The 26,022-nt window shown below is 40.3% G+C and overlaps 1 protein-coding gene across 5 annotated transcripts in view; it reads left to right on the plus strand.

Moving 5' to 3' along the window:
- Positions 1 to 26,022, plus strand: part of REPS2 (RALBP1 associated Eps domain containing 2) — a 211,506-nt gene that overhangs the window by 145,419 nt on the left and 40,065 nt on the right. For 3 of the 5 annotated variants that reach the window (XM_042973697.1, XM_042973699.1, XM_042973698.1), the window contains one exon: positions 8,817 to 8,878. In XM_042973697.1, coding sequence (XP_042829631.1) covers positions 8,817 to 8,878 — 62 coding nt within the window. Of the gene's footprint in view, positions 1 to 8,816; positions 8,879 to 9,196; positions 9,285 to 10,585; positions 10,679 to 26,022 lie in introns of those variants that run through there. The other 2 variants (XR_006213346.1, XM_042973696.1) reach the window with 2 other exon arrangements.

Consider the following 26,022-nt stretch of genomic DNA (forward strand, 5'->3'; position numbering starts at 1 on the left):
AGAAGTTGTGTGTGCAAGTAGGCAAATCTTGAGATTTCTTATTGATACTCCAAATCTGGAGTGAAGTAAAGTGAGTGGGTGCTCTTAGTTTCACCTTCTCTTGATTGAGGGTCAGTGGACATGACTTCTGGAAAGAGAGGGAAAAAGCTGGAAAAGTGAATAATCTCAGCTGGTATCCTGATATGGTGGAAGGGAAGGCCCAGGGCTCCGTGCTGAATTGAGGGGACACACTGAAGTCTGGGAAGTACCTCCAAGGCTATTGATGAATCTCAAGACTTGAGAGAATATACTCTGCTACAGAGTTTTTTATATTCTTTTGGTATTCACACTGCAAAATAACATATTTGTATAACCTCTTGTTGACTTTCCAGTTTTAGTCATCATCTACTGCCTTCCCTTTCTAGCATCTTTTTCCTCTTTCACCTTCCCAGTACAGTTATATTAGAATTTTGGTTAGATCAGTAGTATTTAGGGTAGTATTATGGCTATGTAAGCCATATAGTAAATTACTGACTTTTCTTACTTGGACAGATTTTTGTTGGCTTTGGAGTGAATAATCAACTTGTTTCTTTTCAATGTACTTGGCCCTGAATCAACTGCAGACTCTCTCAATTTTCTAAAGTTCCTTTTATGAAATTCTGACACAGGTATTAGTTTCATCTGTTTGAAGAAATGTAGAGTGATTGTCTTCTGTGCCTCATACTTAGTTTTCATCATGGCATCCCCCATCTGTGTCATCCAAGGATTTTCTTCTTTCTCCCATGTTGGATCTCTTTTATCCTGTTCTCATCTTTTGCTCTTTCTTGGTTTACTCTCTTGCTTTGGTAGAACACATCCTTGAGTAGTTTCTTGGAAAGGGTGCATGGAGCTCAATATAAGACCCTGAATGTCTAAAAATACCTTTACTTGAACCATCATGCAGGCTGCTCTTTTGGGGAAAGCCATCAGATGGAAATCAGTTTTCTTCAGAATTTTCATGGCATTGTTCCAATGAATTCTAGCTTCCAGTGGTATCTTAAAAGTCTAAAACCTTTTGGACTCTTGATCCTTTGGATGCAGCCTCCCCTCCTCTTCCACCCCCTGCAGGAAACTTGTAGAATCTTTTATTTTGAAATTTCATATCCATGTGCCTTGCCCTGGGTCTGTTTTCTTCCGTTGTCCTGGGCACTCTGGGCTCTTTTAATTTAGAAACTCGTATTCTTCATTTCTAGGAAGTTTTCTTGGACTAGGTGATTTTTTTTTCCTGCTATTTACTCTCTCTTTCTCTCTCTCTCTCTCTCTCTCTCTCTCTCTCTCTCTCTTTCTTTTAATTTTATTTTTTAAATTTACATCCAAATTAGCATATAGTGCAACAATGATTTCAGGAGTAGATTCCTTAATTCCCTTTACCCGTTTAGCCCATCCCCCCTCCCACAACCCCCCCAGGAACCCTCTGTTTATTCTCCATATTTGTCTCTTATGTTTTGTCCCCCTCCCTGTTTTTATATTATTTTTGCTTCCCTTCCCTTATGTTCATCTGTTCTGTGTCTTAAAGTTCTCATATGAGTGAAGTCATATGATACTTGTCTTTGACTAATTTTGTTTCACATAATGCCCTCTAGTTCCATCCACATAGTTGCAAATGGCAAGGTTTCATTCCTTTTGATTGCCAAGTAATACTCCATTGTGTGTGTATGTGTGTGTGTGTATATATATATATATATATATATATATCTCACAACTTCTTTATCTGTTCATCCATCGATGGACATTTGAGCTCTTTCCATACTTTAGCTATTGTTGATAGTACTGCTATAAACATGAGGGTGCATGTGCCCCTTCAAAACAGCACACCTGTATCCCTTGGATAAATACCTAGTAGTGCAATTCCTGGGTCGTAGGGTAGTTCTATTTTTAATTTTTTGAGGAACCTCCATACTGTTCTCCAGAGTGGCTACACCAGTTTGCATTCCCACCAGCAATGCAAAAGAGATTCTCTTCTCCTCATCCTTGCCAACATCTGTTGTTGCCTGCGTTGTTAATGTTAGCCATTCTGACAGGTGTAAGGTGGTATCTCAATGTGGTTTTGATTTGTATTTCCCTGATGATGAGTGATGTTGAGCCTTTTTTCCTGTGTCGGTTGGCCATCTGGATGTCTTCTTTGGAGAAGTGTCTATTCATGTCTTTTGCCCATTTCTTCACTGGACTATTTGTTTTTTTGGGTGTTGAGTTTGATAAGTTCTTTGTAGATTTTGGATACTAACCCTTTATCCGGTATGTCATTTGCAAATATCTTCTCCCATTCTGTCAGTTGCCTTTTAGTTTTGCTGATGGTTTCCTTCACTGTGCAGAAGCTTTTTATTTTGATGAGGTCCCAGTAGTTCATTTTTGCTTTTGTTTCCCTTGCCTCCAGAGACGTCTTGAGTAAGAAGTTGCTGCGGCCAAGATCAAAGAGGATTTTGCCTGCTTTCTCCTTGAGAATTTTGATGGCTTCTTGTCTTACCTTTAGGTCTTTATTCCATTTTGAGTTTATTTTTGTGTATGGTGTAAGAAAGTGGTCCAGGTTCATTTTTCTGCATGTTGCTGTCCAGTTTTCCAAGCACCACTTGCTAAAGTGACTGTCTTTATTCCATTGGATATTCTTTCCTGCTTTGTCAAAGATTAGTTGGCCATACGTTTGTGGGTCCATTTCTGGGTTCTCTATTCTGTTCCATTGATCTGAGTGTCTCTTTTTATGCCAGCTATTTACTCTCTTTTTGTGGAACTTTTATTTGGATGTTATCCTACTTTCTTTAAGATATCCTTATATTATCTTTGAACCTTTCTATTAAGCTTTCCATTTCTGCTCTCACGTTTTTAATTTCCAGGTGCTCTTTTTAATTATTTGACTGGTTTTTTTTTCAATAGCATCTGAGTATTTCGTCTTTGCAAATAATCTCTCTTACCTTTTACTGAGGATTTCCCTAATGACTCTTAGAAATTTCATTCCTTACTTCCACCCCATTATCTGTCTTCTCAGTAGAATAAAGATTCATGAGGGTAGGCCTTTTTTCCTGTTTTTTTTTCACTGATGTTTTCCCAGCACTCTGAACAATGCCTGACACATAGTAAATGTTTAAATATTTCTGGAATAAACTGAATGATTGTTATGATGATACTAATATACATTAAATTTTTTCTCCTAATATAGATCTACTCTGTCTCTTTAGATTAATTTTTTCTATTCTTACTGCTCTTAGATTAGAAATTTTCTGCAGCTATCTGATAATACTTCATCATCTGTTTCTATTTAAGAAAAGGGGTAGGGGTGTCTGGGTGGCTCAGTTGGTTAAGTGTCTGATACTTGGTTTTGGCCCAGGTCATGATCTCACGATTTGTGGGATTGAACCCCACATCGGGCTCTGCACTGCCAATGTGGAGCCTACTTGGGATTCTCTCTTTCTCCCTCTCTCTCAAAATAAATAAACTTAAAGACAAAATAAAGGTGGTGAAAAAGCTCATTGGACTATACGGGTAAATGGATAGGACTTGCCACCTTTGGGTTTCATGGTAGAATGATATGACTTGTTGGAGATCTCTGAATGTTGGTATCTAGATCTTCCTTCTTGGCTGGTCCAGTTCCCTGGAGCACTTCTTTCAGTCTCTGGATACAGAAGTTTGAGAGCAGAGAGGAATTGGGTTGGAAGTCTCAGCATCCAGAATTCATATATTTATTAGATCCCCCTGTTTTCAGTATGGCCTCATGCCTTCATCTCGGCCAGGTGTCCTCCCTGGAGAAGAAAAATATTTCTAGCCTTTTGCTGGAGTGGGAAACATGCTGCAAATATGCAGAATGTGGGAGAAATATCTTAGGATCTAACTGCTCTGATGGATCATGGTCCTGTAGTTCTTAGATTAGTTCAAATAGATATTTGTTGGATACCTACTATATTCTGAGCTATTAAGGTGAAGTAGGGGTAGGGCATGGATACTACAGGTAGAGGGGACCACAGGAGCAGGGATGCTGAAGCCAAAAGCTGCATGAGGTATAGCTGGAACCTGATCTTCAAGGGTATTGTGAAGGTATGCCCTTCTAAAGGGTAGGAAGTAGGATTCAACTGTTAGTTAATTTTGTTTATTTTTTATTGCTTTCTTCATTTTACCCCTACTTCCTGAGGAGTTTGATGTCACTGATTCTTGAAAACTGAGGGGCTTGTGTGGTACAAATTGATTAGTCTCTGCTTTCTCTACTGCTGATTTAGGCATCAGCCACTCATCTCTTTTCCTAGTTTCAAATTTAAACAAGAAAGTTTAAACAGTTCTTTTCACTGTTAATGAGGTAAGAGTGAGATTAGTTGTACATATTCAAGCTACTATCTATACTCAAAAGTCTTATATGGGGCATTTAATAAATTTCAGGATAGTAAAGAAACTAGGAATCTTACACAGTATCAGGCCAAGATTATAGTTTAAAGTGATCCCAAGTTGGTAAGTGCCTTCAAGTTTCTGGTTCTGGCAGACGGTAGAGAAGGAACCCACTTTCCACACAGAGCCCAAAGTATTTCTTCAGGTAAAGTTTCAAGGGATATGCATTTAGAGTCAAAGGTTGCCAGGCACTCTAGGAAATAGACCAGTAGGAGAAATAGATAGCAGGAGCAGCAAAATAGTAGCAAATACAAGGGCCTCAGATTGTGGGATTATCAGACACACACTGTTACATAAATATGTTTAATAATTTGGGGAAAAAAGGAGATGGAGAAAATGAGTACATAGCCAAGAAATTATAAAAATGAAAAAAACCCCTTTGAAAAAAGATCAAATAGAACTAGAAATGAAACAGTCATTGAAATAAACCTAAAGACAGGATTAACAGGACATTAAGCGCAGCTGAAGAGGGAATTGGTCAATGGAACAGTAGATATTAGAAAATTATCCAGAACACAGCACAGTTTAGACAAAGAGCTCCAGAAGGAGAGGTAGAGAAACTGGCAGAAAGACAGTATTTGAGGAATCACTCAGAGTTTCCCAGAATGAACGGGGTGCCACATGGTTTAGAAATTCCAGTGAAGCTCAGTAGGTGTTGAAAGAAAAAGAAGATGAAGAACTAGGCAGACTCAGCGTCAGGTTCAGTACTGCAGAGCACCACAAGCAGAGAAGACCGACTACTTAGCAAAAAACGATTCTATGGACACCTGACTCCTCAGCAGCAGCAATAGAGGCCGGAAGACCGCGAAATGTTATTTTTAATGTGCTGTGAGAAAGTAGCTGTCTATCTAGAATCTAGACCCAGGGAAATAATCTCTTAAGAATGAGGGTGAAGTAAAGACTTTCAGTCCCACAAACGGAGTAAGCTTGCTACTAACAGACGCTCAATGAAAGAAATTCTAAAGGATGAATTTCAAACGGAAGGTACTATCATAAAAGAGATTGTAATGGAAATTAGGAAAGTTGTAAAACTGAATGAGAACATATCAAAAACCTGTGATTCTTGGAAGAAAATTTGTAACGCTAAATGCTTATGTTAGAAAAGAAGAAACACTGGAAATTGAGCTCGGCAACTGTTTTTACGCTAGAAAAAGAACAATAGGATAAGCCTAAAGAAAGAAAATGCAAGATGAACAGACATTAATGAAACAAAGAAGGCAGGCAATACAGAGGCTCAGGAAAGTTTTTTTTAAATTTTTTTAACGTTTATTTATTATTGAGAGACAGAGAGAGTGGGGGAGGGGGAGGGGCAGAGGGAGAGGGAGACACAGAATCTGAAGCAGGCTCCAGGCTCTGAGCTGTCAGCACAGAGCCCGACACGGGGCTTGAACTCACAAACTGCGAGATCATGACCTGAGCCAAAGTCAGACGCTTAACCGACTGAGCCACCCAGGTGCCCCAAGTTTTTTTTTTTTTTTTTTTTTAAAGAGTAATAAAATGGTCAAATGTCAAGTGAGCTCAGTGAAGGGAAAGTAGAGTGATGATACAAATAGTATGAGGAATCAAAAACAAAAGTTAGGTGCATGGAGATTAAGATGAGTTGGGGCACCTGGGTGGCTCAGTCGGTTAAGCGTCCGACTTCAGCTCAGGTCATGATCTCGCAGTCCGTGAGTTCGAGCCCCGCGTCGGGCTCTGGGCTGATGGCTCAGAGCCTGGAGCCTGCTTCCGATTCTGTGTCTCCCTCTCTCTCTGCCCCTCCCCCGTTCATGCTCTGTCTCTCTCTGTCTCAAAAATAAATAAAACATTAAAAAAAAGATGAGTAGAGGAGGGCGTAAGAGTTCCTTTATGGCAATAAATATGAGCATTTAGACAATAAATGTCTAGAAAAATAAAATTTCTCAAAACTGACTTAAGAATTATAAAGTCTGAATAATCCTGTAACAATTAAAGAAATGAAATCATTAAAAATCTTGTTTCAAACAAAACTTCAGGCCCAGATAGTTCTGCTGGCAAGTTGTACCTGACATCCAACATTAGCAACAAAAACAATCTTCAATCTTACACAGCCTGTTCCCGAGCACACATGGGGAACATTTTCTGGCTGAATCAGGCCTAACAGACAACTACATGAGAAAGGAGACTTACTGATCACAGTCTCATTTATGAATATGGTTGGCAAAAATCCTAAGCACAATATTAGCCAACTAAATCTAGCAGATCTAAAAACCTGACCAAGTTGGGATTATCGTAGGTTGGCAAGGGTGCTTTCGCATTTAAACATGTATAATGTAATTTATCATATTAACTAATTATCAGGGGAAAAATCATACCATCATCTCAGTGGATGGAGATGCAACTTTGGTTAAAAATCATCAACAAATTATAAAAAAATCTCAACAGGTGGGAATTTTCATAATTCGTTGTAGCATTTCTACAAGAAACCTATGGAAAGTACCATACTAATGGTGAAATAGTGACAGCCTTACCTTTGAGATCAAAAGAAGGTAAGAATGCCCATATGATCATTACAAGTCAACTTTATAGTAGATGTTCTTGCCAGGTAAGATAAAAAACACAAAATAGGTAAAGGTACTGAAAAGAGGCAACAGAATTACTGTTCATGTTTGTAGGTGATACGATTTTATCCAAAAGTATATGCAGAAACACCCTCATACCATCTTTTATAAAGATAGGGCATTTGTTTTTTTAATTAAAAAATAGCACAAATGAACTGCACCAGACCTGAATATGATGTGTAGGTCCTGTATCCGAGTACACTAAGTGGGAACAGTGAGACCCACAACTCACCTGCTTGGTTTCCTGCCTCTCAGGGATCACTGTCTTTTGTTGCTTGGTTTCCTAGTGTCTTGAAAACTGTCGTTTTCTGTGTTTTGTTCTAGTGTTGAAAACTGTTGTTTCATATAAAAAACGTGTTTGTTTTTGGCTGTTTCAAATGGGAGGATAAATCTGGTCTTTGTTACTCCCTCTTGGCTGGAAGCAGAAGTTTAATTAAGCGGCTTATCGATTCTTAGGCCTCTTTTGTTAATAAAGGGTGATTTTTAACACACAGTTTGTTCTGGTGCAAGGCTTTTCCTTTAAAAGCACGTGTAGATTTTTCAAGTTTTGTTTTAAAAGAAACCGGTAATTTAAAGGCCCAATCCTGAGGACCTTTAGAGTTGGGACCCTGAGATGGATAATTCCTGAGGCTTTTGTTTTTCTGCTGCTACACGCTTTGTTATTGAAGACTGTCCAAGGTCTTACCACCACTGGAGTTTTGACCCGCTGATGTGTTTCATAAATTTTAATGAGAGACAGATTGAGAGAGGTCATTGGTGGACCCACATGGTTGTACCATATCTCTGCCCTGGCTCAGAATGCAAATCTCTGTGAAATTACTCTTAAGTTACCTTTGTGGAAAGCCCCAAACTCCATCTTTGGGCATGTCTGGTCTAGCTAGGTCAGATCAAAAGTGATTTACAAAAAACTTTTATGTTCTTGGCACATTGCTATGATTTATTTTTAAGTCACAGAAAATTGTCCAAATATTAGCACACATATAGAATTGCCAATAAGCTGTGTACGGTTATATAGAACACAGTGTGCTTTTTAAAGGAGTTTGTAAAGAATATGGTTTAACTTGCCAGTGTGTGATAATAAAGTTATTTCTTGTGTGTGATTATGGACTTGATTTATAATTCACTAGCAGATGTTTATTTTCATTGTTAAGTTATAATTCAGACATTCTTGGCTTAACTCAAATTTTCTCTAGATCTCACAAAATTAAAAAAAAATTAGACTGAAACTTCCGTTCAAAACATCCTTCAAATGGGGCCAGATTATTTTAGAAACAGATTTTCTTATTTCTGCTAATAAGGATCAGGGAGAGAAAAGGCAATTGAGATCTTTGAAGGGTCTGTAAACATCATTTTAGTCCGTCTCTTCCAGCGTCCCCTGCTGCTGTCAGACCTACTCGTTTACAGGGCAGTAGAGCTGCATCACGGGAACTCTGGCTCCCTTCGTTTCTGTAGCCTCCTTGCTGAGCTAATGAGCAGTGTAATGGCCGGGAGAGAGGGAGACATGTTAGAGAAACCTAAGGGCCTAGATGATTTGAAACTAAATAATTAACATCAGAATAATGAGGGATTGACCGCCTTTCCCGTGCTGGGTTCCAGTGCTTTGATCAAAAGGTGTCTTTTCCTTACTGTTTTATATGGTCTTAATCACAACAGCCTATATAAATAATTGGATTTGGAGAAGGTAGGATCCACATGAAAAAGGGATTAGAAATAGCATGTGCTTTTTTTTAAATTAAGCCTTCAGATGGATTTTAATAACTTAAACATGTTAACTGCAATTGCTATTCCTAGTTAAGAAGTGGAGGGGTATTTGTTTTGTGTTTGGGAATTCTTAACAGTATGTGTTTTTCTTTTCAGCTACTAAGTCAGGATTGTTACCTCCGCCGCCTGCGCTCCCTCCAAGACCTTGTCCATCACAGGTAGGAGACAGAAGTTGATTTCTGTGAACTGTTCGGTACTAGGGAAGTGGTCCTATCACTGTGCTTCCTTGGCAAGGGTTGATAGCCACAGAACTGGCTGGTCACATTCCCAAGATGACATCTGGACAAAGAGAGGAGAGAGCGGTTGAATTTCTTCTTATCTAGCCAGTCCCTCAACCTCATGTAGAAAAGTGGAAGTTCCCTCAATAGGCAACCAAACAAATGTGTATTGGTTCACCTTTGGCTTTGGGGGTGGGGGACATGGTTTTTCTGTATAGTATGTACAGTCTGGGTGTGTATATTTTCATCATGTTTTAGGAGCTGTGTGAATTCTGCATAAACTAAAAATAAATGGCCATCACCGTGGTGTTAGAGCTGTGGTTTGAGCCTACAGTGCTTTCGTTAGGTTGGTATCTTCCTTTGGAATAATAAGCTGAAACATCAGGAGTTGGGAGAGTGTGTCACCAAAATCTGTTTCGCCTGTGAATTCATTCTGCCTTATTTTTATGTGCTGCTATGGCCTTATTCATCAACACTGCTCGTAGAATTGGAAATGAGAAGGAAGCAGCAAATCTGCGGAATGCGGTAAAGGGCACCACGGGTCCTTCCTTTTTGTTAACTGCTGCTGAAGAAACTTTCTGCCTTTAAAGGCCCTCTCTAACTTTCGGCAGAAAATGCTGCCCAGAGCATATCTTTCCGTATGCCACATCTTAGGATTCGCTGAGTCTCTGAAGCCACTTTTAACATTTGCGTGTCCTTCTTTTAGAGAATTAGATCATCTTTAGCATCCACTCAACCTTGAGGTGCAAATACAGTGAGGTCCTGCTTTCCTGCCTCAGTCTGAAGGGTAATAAAAAGCCCTGTTCTTCCTGACTCACATAGAAACGAACGAGAACCCCCTTTCCAACGCTCCAGGATTGGCTCTAAGACCTGTTGATTAATCAGCCAACAAATACTCATTTAGATCTAATAGCAAGCTTTAGTTCCATTCCGAGCTTTTCCCTGCTTACAATTTCTGCTCATTTAAATTATTAGTTCCGTTTATCGAGCACCTATTGTGCTAAGTGCTCTCAGCGCATTATTTAATCTTCACAAAACTCCTATGAAGTAGGTGCTAATATGCTTTATTTTTATACAGGTGAGGAAATTGAAACATACAGGGGTTAAGCAAGTCAGCTAAGGTGACATAGCTAGTGAATAGAGTCAGCTCCCCGGTCAGAGTCCATCTCCTAAACGTCCCTGTCCTCCCCATCCTTGAAGCCGATGTGTACGTATACAGTAAGACGGTGATCTGTTGCATTGGCAGGTAAGGCCTTCACCCCGTCTTCCTGTGGAGGACGTAGATGAGATCAAGCTCCTGATTGGCACCAATAGCAAACCGGGACTTTGTCAAAACAGAAGAGTGGGCATTCTGGAGGCGGTTACCCACCAGCTGCTGGTTTCAAACTGGGGCTTGGGAGCCGCCTGGATGAATGCGTGGAAGACTTGTCTGAAAGGGCTTTTGTGACCAACCTCCTTATCTTCTACCGCACATGTGACAGCAGTTATTTCCCGGTTGTGAAATGTGTTGCTGCTATCATCGGGCCTCACCTGACCTGCTTGAGTGGGCTTCCTGCCTGCCTTGGGGCTTAGTGACTGAGGATCTGATGGGGGGCTGGGAATTCTCAAGTCACTGTTAATGAACGAGACTGCTTCTTTGTCTACCAGATTTCCCATCTAAGGGTAAACAGTAAGCACAGTGCTCAGCCCAGGCCTCCAACTCAGCTGCCTAACTATGGAGATTTCAGACTGCAGAAACAGGTGTGTAAGAATTGCAGGCAGAAAATCCCTTTGCTACTGACCTCCCCCTGCTCTCCCCCTGTCCTCCTCTGTAAGTGGGACACATACATTCAACAGAGGAAATCCTGGGTACTGAACACATGATTGTATTTAGTCTTTGTGCAGTGTCAAATTCCTAATGGCCCTGGGAGAGAGTCCCCTAACCACTTGGATGGGGCACCTGTATATTCTAGTCTTTCCCGAACTGCTTGTGATAAAGTAGTCTTCTGGGAGACGTTCATAGGGCTCTGTGGTAAGACAGATTTGCAGGATGTGGCCTCGGTACCCACTTAGGGAGGTTCGCGGTGCGAATGGGCTCATTGAAGGGTTTGAAATTCTACAGTAAAGAAACCTGGTCAAATTTGGTAAAGCTTGCGATTTCCTAGTGATTGTGACCATTCACCTCTTTATTTATAAAATACTTATCAATATCCTGAGGGCTTGGTTGTTAGGAAACATACACCAGCCTTAGAGTAGTGGTAAGAACATTTCCAAACCTCTTTAATCTGTCACCTCCTCTCTATATTATGTGATTGAAGTTAAATTTTTATACTTAGGTGAATAGTTTTCCCTAGAGGAATTGAAAATGCAAAATAAAGTTTACTACACATTAGCTTCGGGTTTCAGATTGTCATGTTTTCACTTTGTTGTGTTTTCTTATTTGCTTTTCTGTTCCTTCTTGCTTACTCTCTCATGAGGTCATTTTTACCACTTCGCAGCAAGCTTTATTACAGCAAATCTTAAGCACTCTGAATTTGTCTTTTGCTCTGTTAAACACATTTTTTGAGTGTTCCTTGTTATATATGGACAATTGGCTTGATTTTGGGAAAAAATATATATACAGTACTTAACTACAGACTCATTTTTATGAGGCTTAAACTGTAGTACCTAGGGGAGAAAACAAGGAAGCTTGGTTATATTTTAAATCTTTTATTTATTGGTAGCTCTGAGAAGAGATTTTATAAGATAGAAAGGTTTTGATTTAAAAATTTCATATTATTTAACTTGATAAATGGGCAAGACTAGATTATAATAAACACGAAAACATTCTGTTCCCTAAAAAGGAACACTGTTTAAAAAACTTCGTGGCCAGTGATGCCCTTTGAGGTTTTAAGTATGTAAGAGAAAAGCGCTTGTATGTTTGCAACTGTGCCCACAAAGGTATATATAGATCATTTCTACATACACTAAAAGTGTGTCTTTTGTCAAGTGAGAGGGAGAAGGTATAGGTTTTTAGCATAAAATGCAGTTTCGCTGGCTCCTATTTCTACTAAGCACCATCATGATATGAACATGTGGATTAAGTTATACAAATGGGGCTCTGGAGTTAAGAAAAGGAATAAATTCAAAGAAACAGATCTTTTTATTTTTCGTACTATAGGTAAGATCAAGAGGGACCATGTGACTATATAAAGAATCAAATGGTTTGTGTTCTGTGTTTTCCTGGGGACGGGCTAGAGACAGGGCATGGTATTTTGGCTCTGCTCAGAGGAGGTGACACGTTTATTTATTAATTTTTTAAAAGACTGATTCATAACATAAATGACTAAACAGCAATTAGAGTGAACTGTTTCATATGGAGCAGCGTTAAAATGAGAGTTAAACTTGGTACCTCATGCTTTGCATAGAAACTGAATAAAATGCCATCTGCGGAGTGGCTTGCCCTGTAGGTTGCTTCTCTGCTAAGGGCCTGATTGGTACTCCAATAATTAAATCTGTTTCATAGTATTGATGCCATGCTACATTTCTTATGGCAGTAATCTTTCTAAAGAAAAGAGGTTTTTTGGTACATGGGGTAATCTTTCCAGTTTTATATTAGCACCACATTTGATGAATTGGGGCTCTTTGTAGACTAACGTGCTCACAATTTTCCTGTTTATACTACGAATTTCTTACAACGGCAGGTGCTTCTCGTTGGCAATGCAATGAATACTAAAATAGCACTGCAGAATGGATGCACTGTGAAGGAAGCATTTGATCAATACTCTTAAGCTTAGACCGAGAGGGCTTCGTGGAAGGGCTGAGATGACCAGTGAAGTGAGTTTTAAATGAGAACTTTGCTTTTCTGATGGCCGAAGGATGCAGACTATTACTGTAGAGAAAAAGCAAATGCAAAGAAACACGCATGCAAGAGATCCCCATTTGTTTGAGGAACTGTCTGAAATGTAGAAAGCTAGATTTTGGGGGAGAGAGATTTAGTGTTTAGAGGTGGGAATGAGGACCAGCGGCCTGCCCACTTGAGTCCCGGTGGTACCAGAGCTGGGGGAGAAGAAAGGCCCCCTGACAAGAGAGTTCTGTTGGGGGAGCAGTCCCTGAAGGGAGAACATAGGGTGTCAGTCCAGGGGTACTCACCCTTATGCACAGTGAAATCATCTGGGTGAGCTTTAAACCTACTGATGTCTGGGTCCCACCCCCAGGGAGGAGGCTCAGGCATTGGGAGTTTTAAGAAGCTCCCCACATGGTTCTGAAGTGCAGCCAGGATTGAGAAACACCGAATTAAGGCAAGAGAAGGAATGTTCAAGGAAGAAGTTGAGAATCTAGGGGATTTGTTGCTGGTATGCCCTGAGTTCTTTTTTTCTTTGAAGTTTATTTATTTTGAGATAGAAAGAAAGAGAGAGAGAGAGCAAAATGAGAATGAGCAGGGGAGGGGCAAAGAGAGAGGGAGAGAGAGAGAGAGAGAATCCCAACCAGGCTCTGCACAGTCAGCGAGGAGCCGGATGCGGGAATCAAACTCACAAACCATGAGATCATGACCTGAACCGAAACCAAGAGTTGGACACTTAACCGACTGAGCCACCCAGGCGCCCCTCATGGCTTTTTTCTTTAGCAAGTTAAAACTCAGTGGGCATGCATCAAATATCACAAGATCTTTTGCTATAATACATGCACATGATCTCATACAATGTACGTTAGTCATCGAATCACCTTAATATATTGGCTATTTAGATAAAGCATATTTGTGAGCTTTCAAAGATTATAGCATCATCATTTTTACTCATCAATATATAAGTTTAGTATATGTCAAGAGGTATTTTTCTATGTATTCATGTATTAGAAACTTAGTAATTATTCTGAATTTACAAGCCTATCACCTAAGATGCCACTTTCACTTTCTTTCAGAGTGTTACTCTGTTCTGTCTTAGGGTGCACGCTGCAGATGAGGTGAAAATCACAGTATGTTAATGAGTATTTCTGTAATTAAGAAAAGATCTAGGCCCAGGATTTCTCTTCATCTGTGATGATGGAAGGACATAGTGAAAGCTGTAGAACACTGCATGAATATGTCTGTGGTCTTATTCTTTGCCTGACTACTCTGTAGCTTGGTAGCCTTGTGGGAGTAAGCACATTCGTCTCACAGACCTACCATTGCCTCTTCTGTAAAATGTGAAGATTAAAGTAGATAGATCCTTCTCATTCTTAAGGTCTTAGATTCTGGTTGTATTCCTTTGTCCAAGAAAAATTTTGTTGCAAATATAGTCGGAACATCATAAAACGCAATTGAGGACAAGATAGTTTAGACTAATTTCTCCCTGCTTGCCCACACTGCTGAATACAATGGAAGGCCCTGGACGTAATAAACAGAGGACTTTGAAAGATGTAAACAGGAAAGTGGACTAGTTGAGGGCCTTAGGACTTGAGGAATGGCATGGTGGTGTGAGTTGCCTGAGTTAAAGAAAAAAGTCTCCCATGTGTCCTGCACTGGGTACTAGAGAAGCCTGTAGCCTGGAATTGCCAACAAGTGTAGACCAAAAGAAAACAAAGCCTTGAGAAAAGTCTACTGTCTAGCCAAAGGACTGGGAAAGGGGTAGCCAAGCTAGATAGAAACCTTTTTGACAATACCTGCCCTACCCCAGCCAGACACCATGGGTGCCCCTCCCTCTGGTGTCATCAGAGACCGATCTCGGAGTTTGGTCTCTTGTCCCTCGCCAGACAGCCTGGGTTGATACTTTTCTAGCTGGCAAACATGGTTTCAGCAGAGACCAAAGGGGTCTCCTAACCCTGATCTGATGGCATCAGGTGGCCTGGGGAGGCACTTTATAACCCCCGCTCCCCAGACAATGTCATTATAGACAGACATTCCCAGATAGGCAAAAACTCAAGGAGTTTGTGACTAGTAGACCTGCCCTATAATGAATACTGAAGAGTCCTCCAGGCTGAAATGAAAGGACACTAGACAGTACCTCGAAGCCATAAAAAGAAATGAAGAATGGTGAAGGTAGCTACATTGGTGAATAGAAAACCCAGTAGTGTTGATTTGTAGCTCGTCTTTTTTCCTTGCGAGTTAAAAGAAAAGTGCTTAAAACAATAATTACAGATCTATGTCAATGGGCCCACATATATAAAGATATAATTTGTGACAATAATAATATAAGGGACAGCAGGGCTATAAAGGAGTAGAGTGTTGGTATACTTTTGACACTAAGTTGCTATTAATTCAAACTTGATTGTTATAAAGTTAAGACATTAATCCTTAGGAAAAAAAACCTAAAACATATAAAAAAGTATGAAAGTGAGAAGGTAATAAAAATGGTATACTAGAAAAAAAATCAGTTAATCATAAAAAGAGAAGTGATGGAGGAACTGAGGGACCAAACAGGTGTAAGACATAGAAAACAAACAGCAAATGGCAAAAGTAAATCTTTCCTTATTAGTAATTACTTTAAATGGATAAAAATCTCCAAATAAAAGGCAGAAGGAGATGGATTTAAAAAATAATTCATCTATATGCTGTCTACCAGAGACTTCATTTAGATCCAGTGATACACATAGGTTGAAAATGGAAGAATGGAAAAAGATACTTCGTGCAAATAGTAACCAAAAGAGAGCCCGGGTGGCTGTAGTCACTTCAGACTAAATAGACTTAAAGATAAAAAACTGTTATGAGACCTAGAAGGACATTACGTATTGATAAAAAAGGGTCACTCCATTAAGGTAGCAAAAAATTTAGAAGAATATACACACCTAATGACAGAGCCCCTCAAATATACAAAGCAAAACCCAACAGAATTAAAGGGAGTTACACATAGTTCTATACAATCTCACTTCTAATAATGGATAGAACAACTAGATGGAAGACCAGTAAGGAAATAGAGGACTTGAGGGGCACCTGCGTGGCACAGTCGGTTAAGCGTCTGACTTCGGCTCAGGTCATGATGTCACAGTTGGCGGGTTCAATCCCCGTGTCGGGCTCTGTGCTGACAGCTCAGAGCCTGGAGCCTGCTTCGGATTCTGTGTCTCCCTCTCTCTCTGACCCTCCCCTGCTCATGCTTTGTTTGTCTCTCTCAAAAATAAATGTTAAAAAAATTTTAAAAAAAGAAATAGAAGATTTGAATAATGCTGTAAATCAACTAGACCTAACAGACATCTATCTATAGAATGCTCCACCCAACAACAGCACAGTACACATTTTCCTCAAGTGCACATGGAACATTCTCCAGGATAGACCATATGTTAGGCCACAAAACAAGTCTCAATAAATTTAAGGAGAGTGAAATCATAGTAAGTGACCACGGTGGAATGAAACTAGAACTCAATAACAGAAGTAACACTGGAAGATTCACTAACATGTAGAAATTAGGCAACATGCTCTTAAAAAACCAGTGGGTTAAAGAAGAAATTGTAAGTGAAGTTAGAAAACACCTTGAGATGAATGAAAAGGAAAACCTGCCAAAACCTATGAGATGCAGGAATAATAGTACTAATAGTACTCTGGAGGAAATTTATAGCTATAACCACTTACATTAAAAAGAGGGATCGAAAATCAATAAGGTAACTTTACACTATAAGAAATGAGAAAAAGGAGAGCAAGCTAAACCCAAAGATGGCAGAAGGAAGGAAATGATGAAGAGGAGAGTTGCGATGAATGAAATAGAGAAAGGAAAACAATAGCAACATCATTGAAACTTGAAATTGGTTTTTTGTGGCCTCTAGTTAAAAATAAAAGGCTTTCTTTGAAATTAAAATCAGATTCTCATAAATTTATCTCTCACTGTAGGTAGTGTTGTTTTGAATTTATCAAGGTTGAATATCCCCGTAGAATGACTCTGTTTTGCGTAAGGTGCTTTTTTCCCCTGTATTAACTTTGGCACAGTACATTTTGCTGTATGTTCCCTGTTTGTAGGATTGGTTTATAGATTACTCAAATTGCCAGCCAGAGCTCCAGGATGGTGTAACATGAAGACACAGTTGTGGTTTAAACCAGCCTCTGTTGATGGAATCTCGAGAGTTCTGCAGGTCCTCTTAATAGGGATTTATTAAAGGGAATTTGAAAGCTATTATCAAAACAGTTGGCATTGAATGAGAAATTAGAAAGGCAAAGGAAATTGCCATAGTGATAAGTTCAAGGAGAAGAGAAATAGTGATGAAGTACTCACATTGTGATAGTGGAGGAAAGATTAAGGATAAATCCCCCCTGTTTAAAAGAGCATGCATCGTTTTGCCAGCTATCAACAAATGCCATCAGCATTTATCCTGTTAACTAGTTCAAAAGAAAGGAAAAGTTCTATGATGACATTTATTTTAGTATTAATAAAAATAAAAACCAATACAGACAACATAAATGTTCAAGAAGACGCCTCTGGTTCAGGGTTATATATCTGCTTAATAGGATATTAGACATCTATTAAAATGATTACACGGAAAATACTGGGTAAGAGGGACAGCAGCTGAATACAGAAATGTTTCCTGATTGTACCACATAAAAATATTTAGTGGTCCTTTGATAATAAGGTGTTCTGCCTTCTCAGGGTAAGCTGGAACACCTCTGGATCACCTTTGCCATGGTTGGATTTTGAATTCTTTTCTCAGCGTTACTGGTCTGTGTTCTCTTCCCAGTGGGCTTTTGAGGTTTTTAACTCCTCAGTGAATCTCTACGCTTATTGAGGGTCTAAAGGGGTCACTTAAGTAATTCATTTATAATTTACCTATCTCACCTTATGATAACTTGTTTATAGAAATACATTCTCTCTTTTGGGGGAGACTCTACATGAGTGGTAAATGTGTGAATTAGGGTGTCTGTGAAGGTCTCCAGACATTTCACTCTAAACTGTCAGGTATTGGGGTGCCTGGGTGGTTCAGTCAGTTGAGCATCTGACCCTTGATTTTGGCTCAGGTCATGCATGATGTCATGGTTTGTGAGTTCGAGCCTCTGTGCTGGCAGTGCAGAGCCTGCTTGGGATTCTCTCTCGCTTGCTCGCGCGCTCTCTCTCTCTCTCTCTCTCTCTCTCTCTCTCTCTCTCTCTCTCTCTGCCCCACCCCTGCTCACATGTACTCGCGTTCGCTTGCTGTCTCAAAATAAATAAACTTAAAATGTCAAGTGTTTACTGCTAAGCATGTGGAGGTAAACTGCTAAGTAATTGCTAATAGTTTAGATAGCTGTTTTTGGTGGGAAAATTATGTAGGTTTTCTTTTAAAGAGTTTCTCTTTCAATTGAGGTTTAGGAAAAAGGGAAAAACATTCTTAAAGGACAACTAGAATTTGAAGAAGTCACTCAAAGCTATATCAGAATCAAATGACTCTTGGAAGCTACTTTTACACACCATGCTGTCAGAACTTTTAAGACATGTAATACTGCATAATCATATAGTTGTGAGCTTCAAATAAACTGTTTGCTGAAATCTAGCTTGTAGTAGTTTTTTCTTTTTCTTTTTTCCCCCCACCTTCAATTTTTTTTTTATCCATGTTCTCTGGAGAGTATACTCTAATTGCCCTTTCTCTTAAATGATAATTTTGCATTGTGCAGAATTCCAGGTTGAAGTTCATTTTCCTTCAGTGTTTTGAATGTATTACCTCCTCCTTTTCTGGTGTTTATTGTTATTGCTGCTGAGAATTCTGTTAATCTATTGTTTCCTTTGGATTGACTGTTTTTTCTCTAGGATGGCTTTTAAAACTTTATTTTCAATATTCTGTGTTAATTTCACTGTGATGTGTCTAAGCATAGATTTAAATTTATTTATTCCAGGTGACTCTTTGTGTGCATTTTCCATCTGGAAAACCATGTATTCAAATTTGGAATATTCTTAGTCATATCACTGCAGGTTATGATTCTATGCTTACTCTGTTTTCTTCTTGAAGTCCGGTTAGCTAGGTTTCTTTGTCTGTCAATACACCTTTTATTTCTAGTAATGTCTCTTTTATCTTTTTATGTCATGATCCCTCTAGGCCCTGGATGAAACCTTCATCTTCCAAATTAATCATTCTTTTGTGTAACTGTGTATGATTCCAAGTTTTATAGTCCATTCTTGTTTATATCTGTTCTTGTTTCACTTCTCCCAATTTCTGTTTCATACTTGTCTGGTTTTTTTAAGGATGCATTTTCTACTTTTAACTGGGAAAGGATTTAAGCATGATTATTTTGAAGTTATTTTCTACTTGATTTGTTTTCTTTTTTGTCAAGAGGCAAATTCATCCCCTCCCTCCCTCCCTCTGTCTCTCTCTGTCTCTGTCTCTGTCTCTCTCTCTCTCTCTCTCTCTCTCTCTCTTTCGGCTCTTCTTCTTACTATTGGGTTTTTTCTTCATGCTTTTGGAAATTTGTTTAGCAGTCTTATTTTGAATTGGAGTTTAAATTTAAATTTCATTCTCAGTTCTTGGAGCTCCTCCCCGTCCAGCAGTTCATTGGCGTCCAGCAGTTCGTTGGCCAACCACACCCCGTGGTCCTGCACTCGTGGGCCTCCAGTGTAAGGCCAGTTCTTATACTCGATGCTCAGCACTTGTGTCTGGTGCAGATGTCAGAGATGGTGCAGATGGCACCAGGCGGTGGCTTAGCCTGAGACCAGGCTGCGATGCTATATGTGCTTCCGCTCCCTTTCCTAAGGAGGCAGTACGGAGCACCTTCGCAGACTTCATCCTGGTTTTGCAGCTTTACAGGTAGCAAAGCGCCACCTTAGCCTCTGGCTTCAGGAAATGAACTTGGCGCCAGTCCTTTGCCTCATAGAGGACATTTAAATACCTGTGAGCTCTCAGTTGCCTCTACCTGCTTCCGAACACTCAGCCTGGCCAACCGCTTTGTGATTTGGCCCCATAGGGATCTTGACCTTGCTTCTGAGTGTGTCTGAGTCTTTTTTTTTTTTAAACATTTATTTATTTTTTTAGAGACAGAGAAAGAGCATGAGCAGGGGAGGAGCAGAGAGAGAGGGAGACACAGAATCTGAAGCAGGCTCCAGGCTCTGAGAGCCTGGCACGGGGCTTGAACTCACAAACTGTGAGATCATGACCTGAGCTAAAGTCGGATGCTCAACCGACTGAGCCACCCAGGCGCCCCTAAGTCTTTTTTAATTTTAACACTTTTTATGCTCATGCACTCACATCTGTCCTTGCATGTAATTTTACAGCATAAGAAAATGAGATTCAGAAAGTGAAAGCGAGTTCCTTGGAGCCTCACAGCTAGTGAGTGACAGAGCTAGGTAGCTATTGTGAAGAGTGGAGCTGGGAAGGGTTTCTGAGGACGTACTAGAAATTTAATGATAAATGTTTAGAGAGAGAGAAAAATCACTCATTGCACATCACAAAAATTAACTATAGATTTGCTAAGCAAAAGTTAGTGAGAGTCTCCACTCTCCATGCCCACGAATAATTTTCTTTTTTCTTTTTTTTAAGTTTTTTAGAAAGTGATTTTATTTTATTTTTGAGACAGAGACAAAGCACAAGCGGGGGAGGGGCAGAGAGAGAGGGAGACACAGAATCCGAAGCAGGCTCCAGGCTCTGAGCTGTCAGCACAGAGCCTGATGTGGGGCATGAACCCACAAACCGTGAGATCATGACCTGAGCCAAAGTTGGATGCTTAACCACCTGAGCCATCCAGGCACCCTCGAATAATTTTCTAAAATGAAGTATTTCCATACACTCAGTGAAAATGCTGAAGTGCCTTTCTTAGTGCAGACTTACATTTATCTTGGCCAAAATAGCCTTCACACTTTGGTCAGTGGACTATTTTTGGGGTAGCAAAAGGCCAAGTGTAGCTTATTCTGCTTTTTAAAAGGAAACAAAAAGGCAGAACTTCTGCATAATGAATAATTATATATAGTGGCTATATGTCAGATGCTCTTTTAAGTGCTCGACATTCACTCACTTAATCTTCATAACAACCGTGTGTGATGGGGTCTGTTGCTGTTCTCGTTTTGCAGATAAGTAAACCAAGGTGTGCAGAACTTGAGGATTTCTTCAAGGTATGCACAGCAAGTAGGAATTAATGCGGTGATTCTAACCCTGGCTATCTTGCCTCAGTGTACCGGTTCCTCCTACTGTGCTATACTATCCAACCGTATCTCAGAATTATTTTCTTAACCTATCTTTTCTTTTTTTGTTGTTGTTTAAAGTTTCTTTCTTTCTTTTAGTAATCTCTGCACCCAACATGGGGCTAGAACTCACAACCCCGAGACCGAGAGTTGCACGCTTTTCCACCTGAACCAGCCAGGCGCCCCTTAACCTATCTCTTCTTAACAATTGAGTTGACAGTTATCTTTATCAGGGATACACTTTATATTATGAACCCTCTTACCGAATTAGGTTTACCACACCTCTAGGAGCTTGTGTCCTTTCTTAGCCCCCCCCCCTTTACTGTATTGTGCTCATGGTATTGTTGTGTAAAGCTTTCTTTGCTGGCATCATTCCTCTGGAGATGCCATGAGTTCATCTAGTCAGTTCGTCAGGTGTTGATGGAATATGCTTACAGTAGGCCCATACTTTGCCGAGTACTATGACGACACAAAAATTGCGATAGGCTTCTTATCCTGTAACTCCTTCATCTTTCCTCACCGTTTGAAGGCAGTCATGCCTAACACCATCCATTTTATGGTCTCTCCTGATGGGTATATGTATCCTTTTAAATCCATTTTCTCATGCTGTATTGTCAAGCGATAGCTGAGTGCCATATTTCCTTGAACTAACAAGCTAGCCCAGTTTTCCCCTGGGGGTCAGTTATGGTTGGTTTCTAGGTTCCTAAACAATGGAATCCTTATTTCTTTTCTCTGTCCTCCTTACCACACAGTGACAAAAACCAAGAAGCATTCCTCTGTGCTGTGTGTCAGGGAAGGAGCGGGTATGGAAGTGGGGCAGGATGGAAGGGTGTCCAGATGTGCTATGGTGTTAATAGGAAAGGACAGTGGAAGACAACTAGGAGTCAGGCCCGGGGAGCCAGTAGACAGAGTAGTTAAGAACATGGGCTCGGGTTCAAATCTTATCTCTGCGTCTTACTGGCTGTGTATCTTTGGGCAAGTTATTGAGTCTCTCTGTCTCAGTTTCATCATGTGTAAAGTGGAGACAGTGGTAGTGTCTGCTTTCATAGGGTTGTTAAAACGATTAAATGAGGTCGTATCCGTGAAGCACTCAGAGTGGCGCCTGGCATATAGTCAGGTCTCATTGACAAGTAGCCGTTATGATTATTATCACTCCAGGCCCAGCAAAGCAGAAGCAGGTTCTAGTTGGCAAACGGAGAAACAGACTCAGGGTAACCAGAAATTAGTGGCCAGTCCTTAGCACAGAATGAGTGCTAAACTGGCTTACAAAACCACTTATAGTAGAATGGCATTCTTGCCCACTTCTGTGACCTCTCATGGGCTGGCCCTCTGCCTAGGTCAGGGGTCAGCAGACTATACCCTGCAGGCCAAATCTAGATCATTGCCTTTTTCTGTAAATCATGGAAACATGAAGGAGAAGAATCGATGCAAAGACAGGTCCTCATAAGCCTTTTAACCCACTATCTCCTAACTCAAGGGTCATGATGCCTATATTTATAGTTTGCAGCTTTGCCTTGAGGACTTTTATCAACCAAGATGCTCTTTCAGAGTTTACTAGCAAAACCTGGAGAAAATATTCTTTATTCATCTGGCAGCTTCGGAGACTTGCTATAGGTGGGCTTTCATAACTTTATGTTTCTCAGTCCTCACTAGAAGAAACCAGAGTAAGGGTGTACCTTTAAGGTGAGAAAGAGGGAAGGAAAGAGCCTGTCCAGGAGAAACAGGATAAAGAGTTTCTTTTTTTCCCCCATCTCTTCCTGAATACGCTGTTCTGTTCAGCAAGTTCTGTAGGTATCACCTCCTGATGTGTTGGTAAGCCTTCTCTCTGAAAAAAAGAAAAATCTCTACTCCACAGTCTGTGTTGTAAATACTCCCACTGTGACTGATCACAGGTGGGGTTGGGAGGTGACGTGTGTCATCAGCTTGCTGGTACTAGCGCGCTGCATAGTCGACAGCGTCACTTGCTGCTGAATCCTTGTATTAGGGATTCTCTGCGCCAGACAAGAGCTGTTTGTTTGTTTGTTTTTAGTCTAGGGCACTGTTTCAGCCCAGTCGTAAAATGTGCTGTTAGAAATGGGACAATATTTTTGAAGTCGCTAGAGATGGCGCTTCCCTCTTGTTTTACATTTAACTTGTGCCACTAGGTGGCACTTTAAGGACATTATAGGAAATTGGCTCTACTGGATTTATTTTTTAACTTTTTTATTGAAGTATAACATGCATATTGAAAAGTGCCCATTGAGTGTGCAGCTGAATGAATTTTCACAAGCTGAACACATGTGTATAATCAGCATTCAAATCAAGAAACAAAATATTACTAGGACCCCAGAAAGCCTATCTTAGGCTATTTTTCCAGTTACCAGTCCTTTGTAGGGTTACCGCTATTCTGACTTCTAACAGCATAGATCAGTTTTACCTATTTTTTACCTTATATAAGTGGAACCATGCAGTATATACTCTTGTGTCAGGCTTCTTTGGCTTAAAAGATGTGTGATTCATTCACATTGTTGTGTGTAATTTTAAATCACTGCTGTATAGTATTCCATTATGTGTGCAAAGGTATCACTATTTTCTACTGTTGATGGACATTTGGGTAGTGTTCAGATTTTGGCACTTATGAATAATGCTGTGCACATTCACGTACAAGTTTTTGAGTGGATGTATGTTTTCATTTCTCTTGGATGTATGCCTACAGTAGAATTGCTGGGTCATAGGTTAGGCCTATGTTCAGCCTTCGTGGGTACTGCTGAACAGTTTTATAAAGTGTTTGTACTGATTTATGCTCTATCAACAGTGTGCCTGTTCCAGTTCCTACATTCTCATCAATACTGAGTTTATTTTATGACTGGCTCCTAACTCTTATATAATTTTTATAGTTCCCTCTCTCGCCAGCTATTTCTAATTGAAATTTTTAAAAGCCACCTTCTTCTGATGGACATAGCTCATGCAGGAAGAGCTATGTCAACCCAAAAGAGGACATTAATCACAATCTAACTATGAGCTATCACTAGTTAGAAGAGAAGTGGTTCACACACTCGATTACTAATACAGAACAGTAGAACTGGGAGTGGTATTCAAAATTTTAAGTGTGGTAAAATATCAAGTGAGGCTAGGGCTTTGAGGCACTTTGGAATTTTTATATGCTTTTTGTATTGTTTCCCGGACCTATTATGTCAGGGCTGGGGAACCAGCAAAAGGAATTTCTAAAGGCCTACTATCTAGACGCCTTTGAATTGTGATGGTGGTGCTGCCCGTTTAAGTAAGCATCTGTTTAGTATGGCAAGAGGTATGCATATGGCATCTTTTGTCACCCTTAGTCATTGGGAACCATGAATCTCAAGAGAACCCTGTCGTGTAGATCACCTTACCTATGTGGTCCGTGTTGTCAACTCTGCAGATCGCATTGTCATATATGGCTTTAGGAGTGTGATGAATAGGGAGTGAGGCTCAGACTTGACTCAGATTTCTGTTCTATTACTAGAAATTGGAAATAGAAGACCGAAACCCCAGGCATAGTCAAGATATTTGTCTTTTAGACCAAAATAAAGCACCCATGGTCCTTTAGTTCTAACAGTAAGTCTGTTTTATGGCGTTGTCTGTAATCCAGTGGATTCCAAAAATTCCCAAGAGACTGTGCTATGTGACTGCTGTATCCAGGGACTAGTTGCCCATTCTGGTTACTGATTATCCACTTCTAGAGTAGTTGTCCCTGAGCTCCTCTGTCAGTGTTCATCTGGGTGTGTCCCTGGTGTTGGGTTGGCCAGCTCTAGGGGCCACCAGAGATGTTCAGTGTAAGCTGCCCGAGATGTCTGTGCTGAAGCAGCCATGAAATCTGTAAAGGCTTTTATTTTTAAAAACTTCTTCCCTTCACTATTGGTAGCAGCAACATCCAGTGGCACAAATTTGGATTGTGGGTAGCCTGCTCTATGGGATCTGTGTATAATCTAAACTGGAGTCAGCACTTTCTCAGTGTAAGTTTTCATCTTTTGGCAAGAGAGTAAGAGTCCTTTATGTTGAATTGGCTGCTATTTGCAGGTTGCGGAATCTTTGAGTGGGAAACCAATTGTATATTTACTCTTAATTATGATAGTAGCTGCCATTACTGAGCAGTTATTATGTTACTGTGCTTAGCACTCTAGATAGCTATTTTGCTTAATCTTACAAATGCTAGGAGTTAGGTGGATTATCCCCTAGTGCAGATGAAGAAACTGTGGCCCAGAGAGGTTAAGTGCATGCCCGGGGGGTTATATACCCAGCAAGTGCAAACCCTGGATCGATTCCAAAGCCTCTGCCCTGTAACCGATGTGCTCCATGGCTCCAGTTACTGTAGGATGAATTCTTGACTTGTCCAGTGGAACACAAAACAGTATTGAGTTCATTACTAGCTCATTCCACACATTGATCCGAGGACCTGCTGTGTGCTGCCACTCTGCTTAGGCACTGGGAGAAGGATAGTGAAGCAAAGCACAGATCCTGCCTTCCACATGTGTATGCATCAGCCCCATTTCTGTCTCTCATAGGTGGCTGGGGTCGTGGATTTTAGTAATCATTCTTGCAGAGAAATTCAGTTTTTTGGACCCTCTCTCTGAAACCGATTGTGGAATGACGGGGTTTGCTGTGGCCAGTGTGCTCCTGGCCACTGGTTCTGCATCTTCTATTTCTGGGTGTGACCATGTGGCTTTTCTAATGTGCCCTTACCTAGCAGAGATGGAGGTCCAGTGAAAGGTAGGCACCGAATGAATACCAGTGGGATGCTGGGGATTCCCTAGAGGCCATGGCACAATCGTCTGCTTATCTGCCTAGAACTTAGCTGCTGCCTTTGTGATTCCCAGTCTTGGAAGCTGCCTGGATTCTTGGGGAATAAATGAAATTTGAGTTTCTTTTTCTAGTCTGTCAGTAGCATGAATATTACAAAGCTTATAAAATAACTTCGCCAATTACCCCACCTTAGCGACGAGTTCTGCAATTAGACTACTTTTTAAAAAGATTTGATTTTCTCAGTTTTATTGAGAAGTAATATCACTGTGTAAGTTTAAGATGTATAGTGTGATGGTTTGATAAACATATATTGTGAAAGATTACCACAATAGGTTC

Source organism: Panthera tigris, chromosome X (genome assembly GCF_018350195.1).
Source record: "Panthera tigris isolate Pti1 chromosome X, P.tigris_Pti1_mat1.1, whole genome shotgun sequence".
Classification (NCBI taxonomy): Eukaryota; Metazoa; Chordata; class Mammalia; order Carnivora; family Felidae; genus Panthera; species Panthera tigris.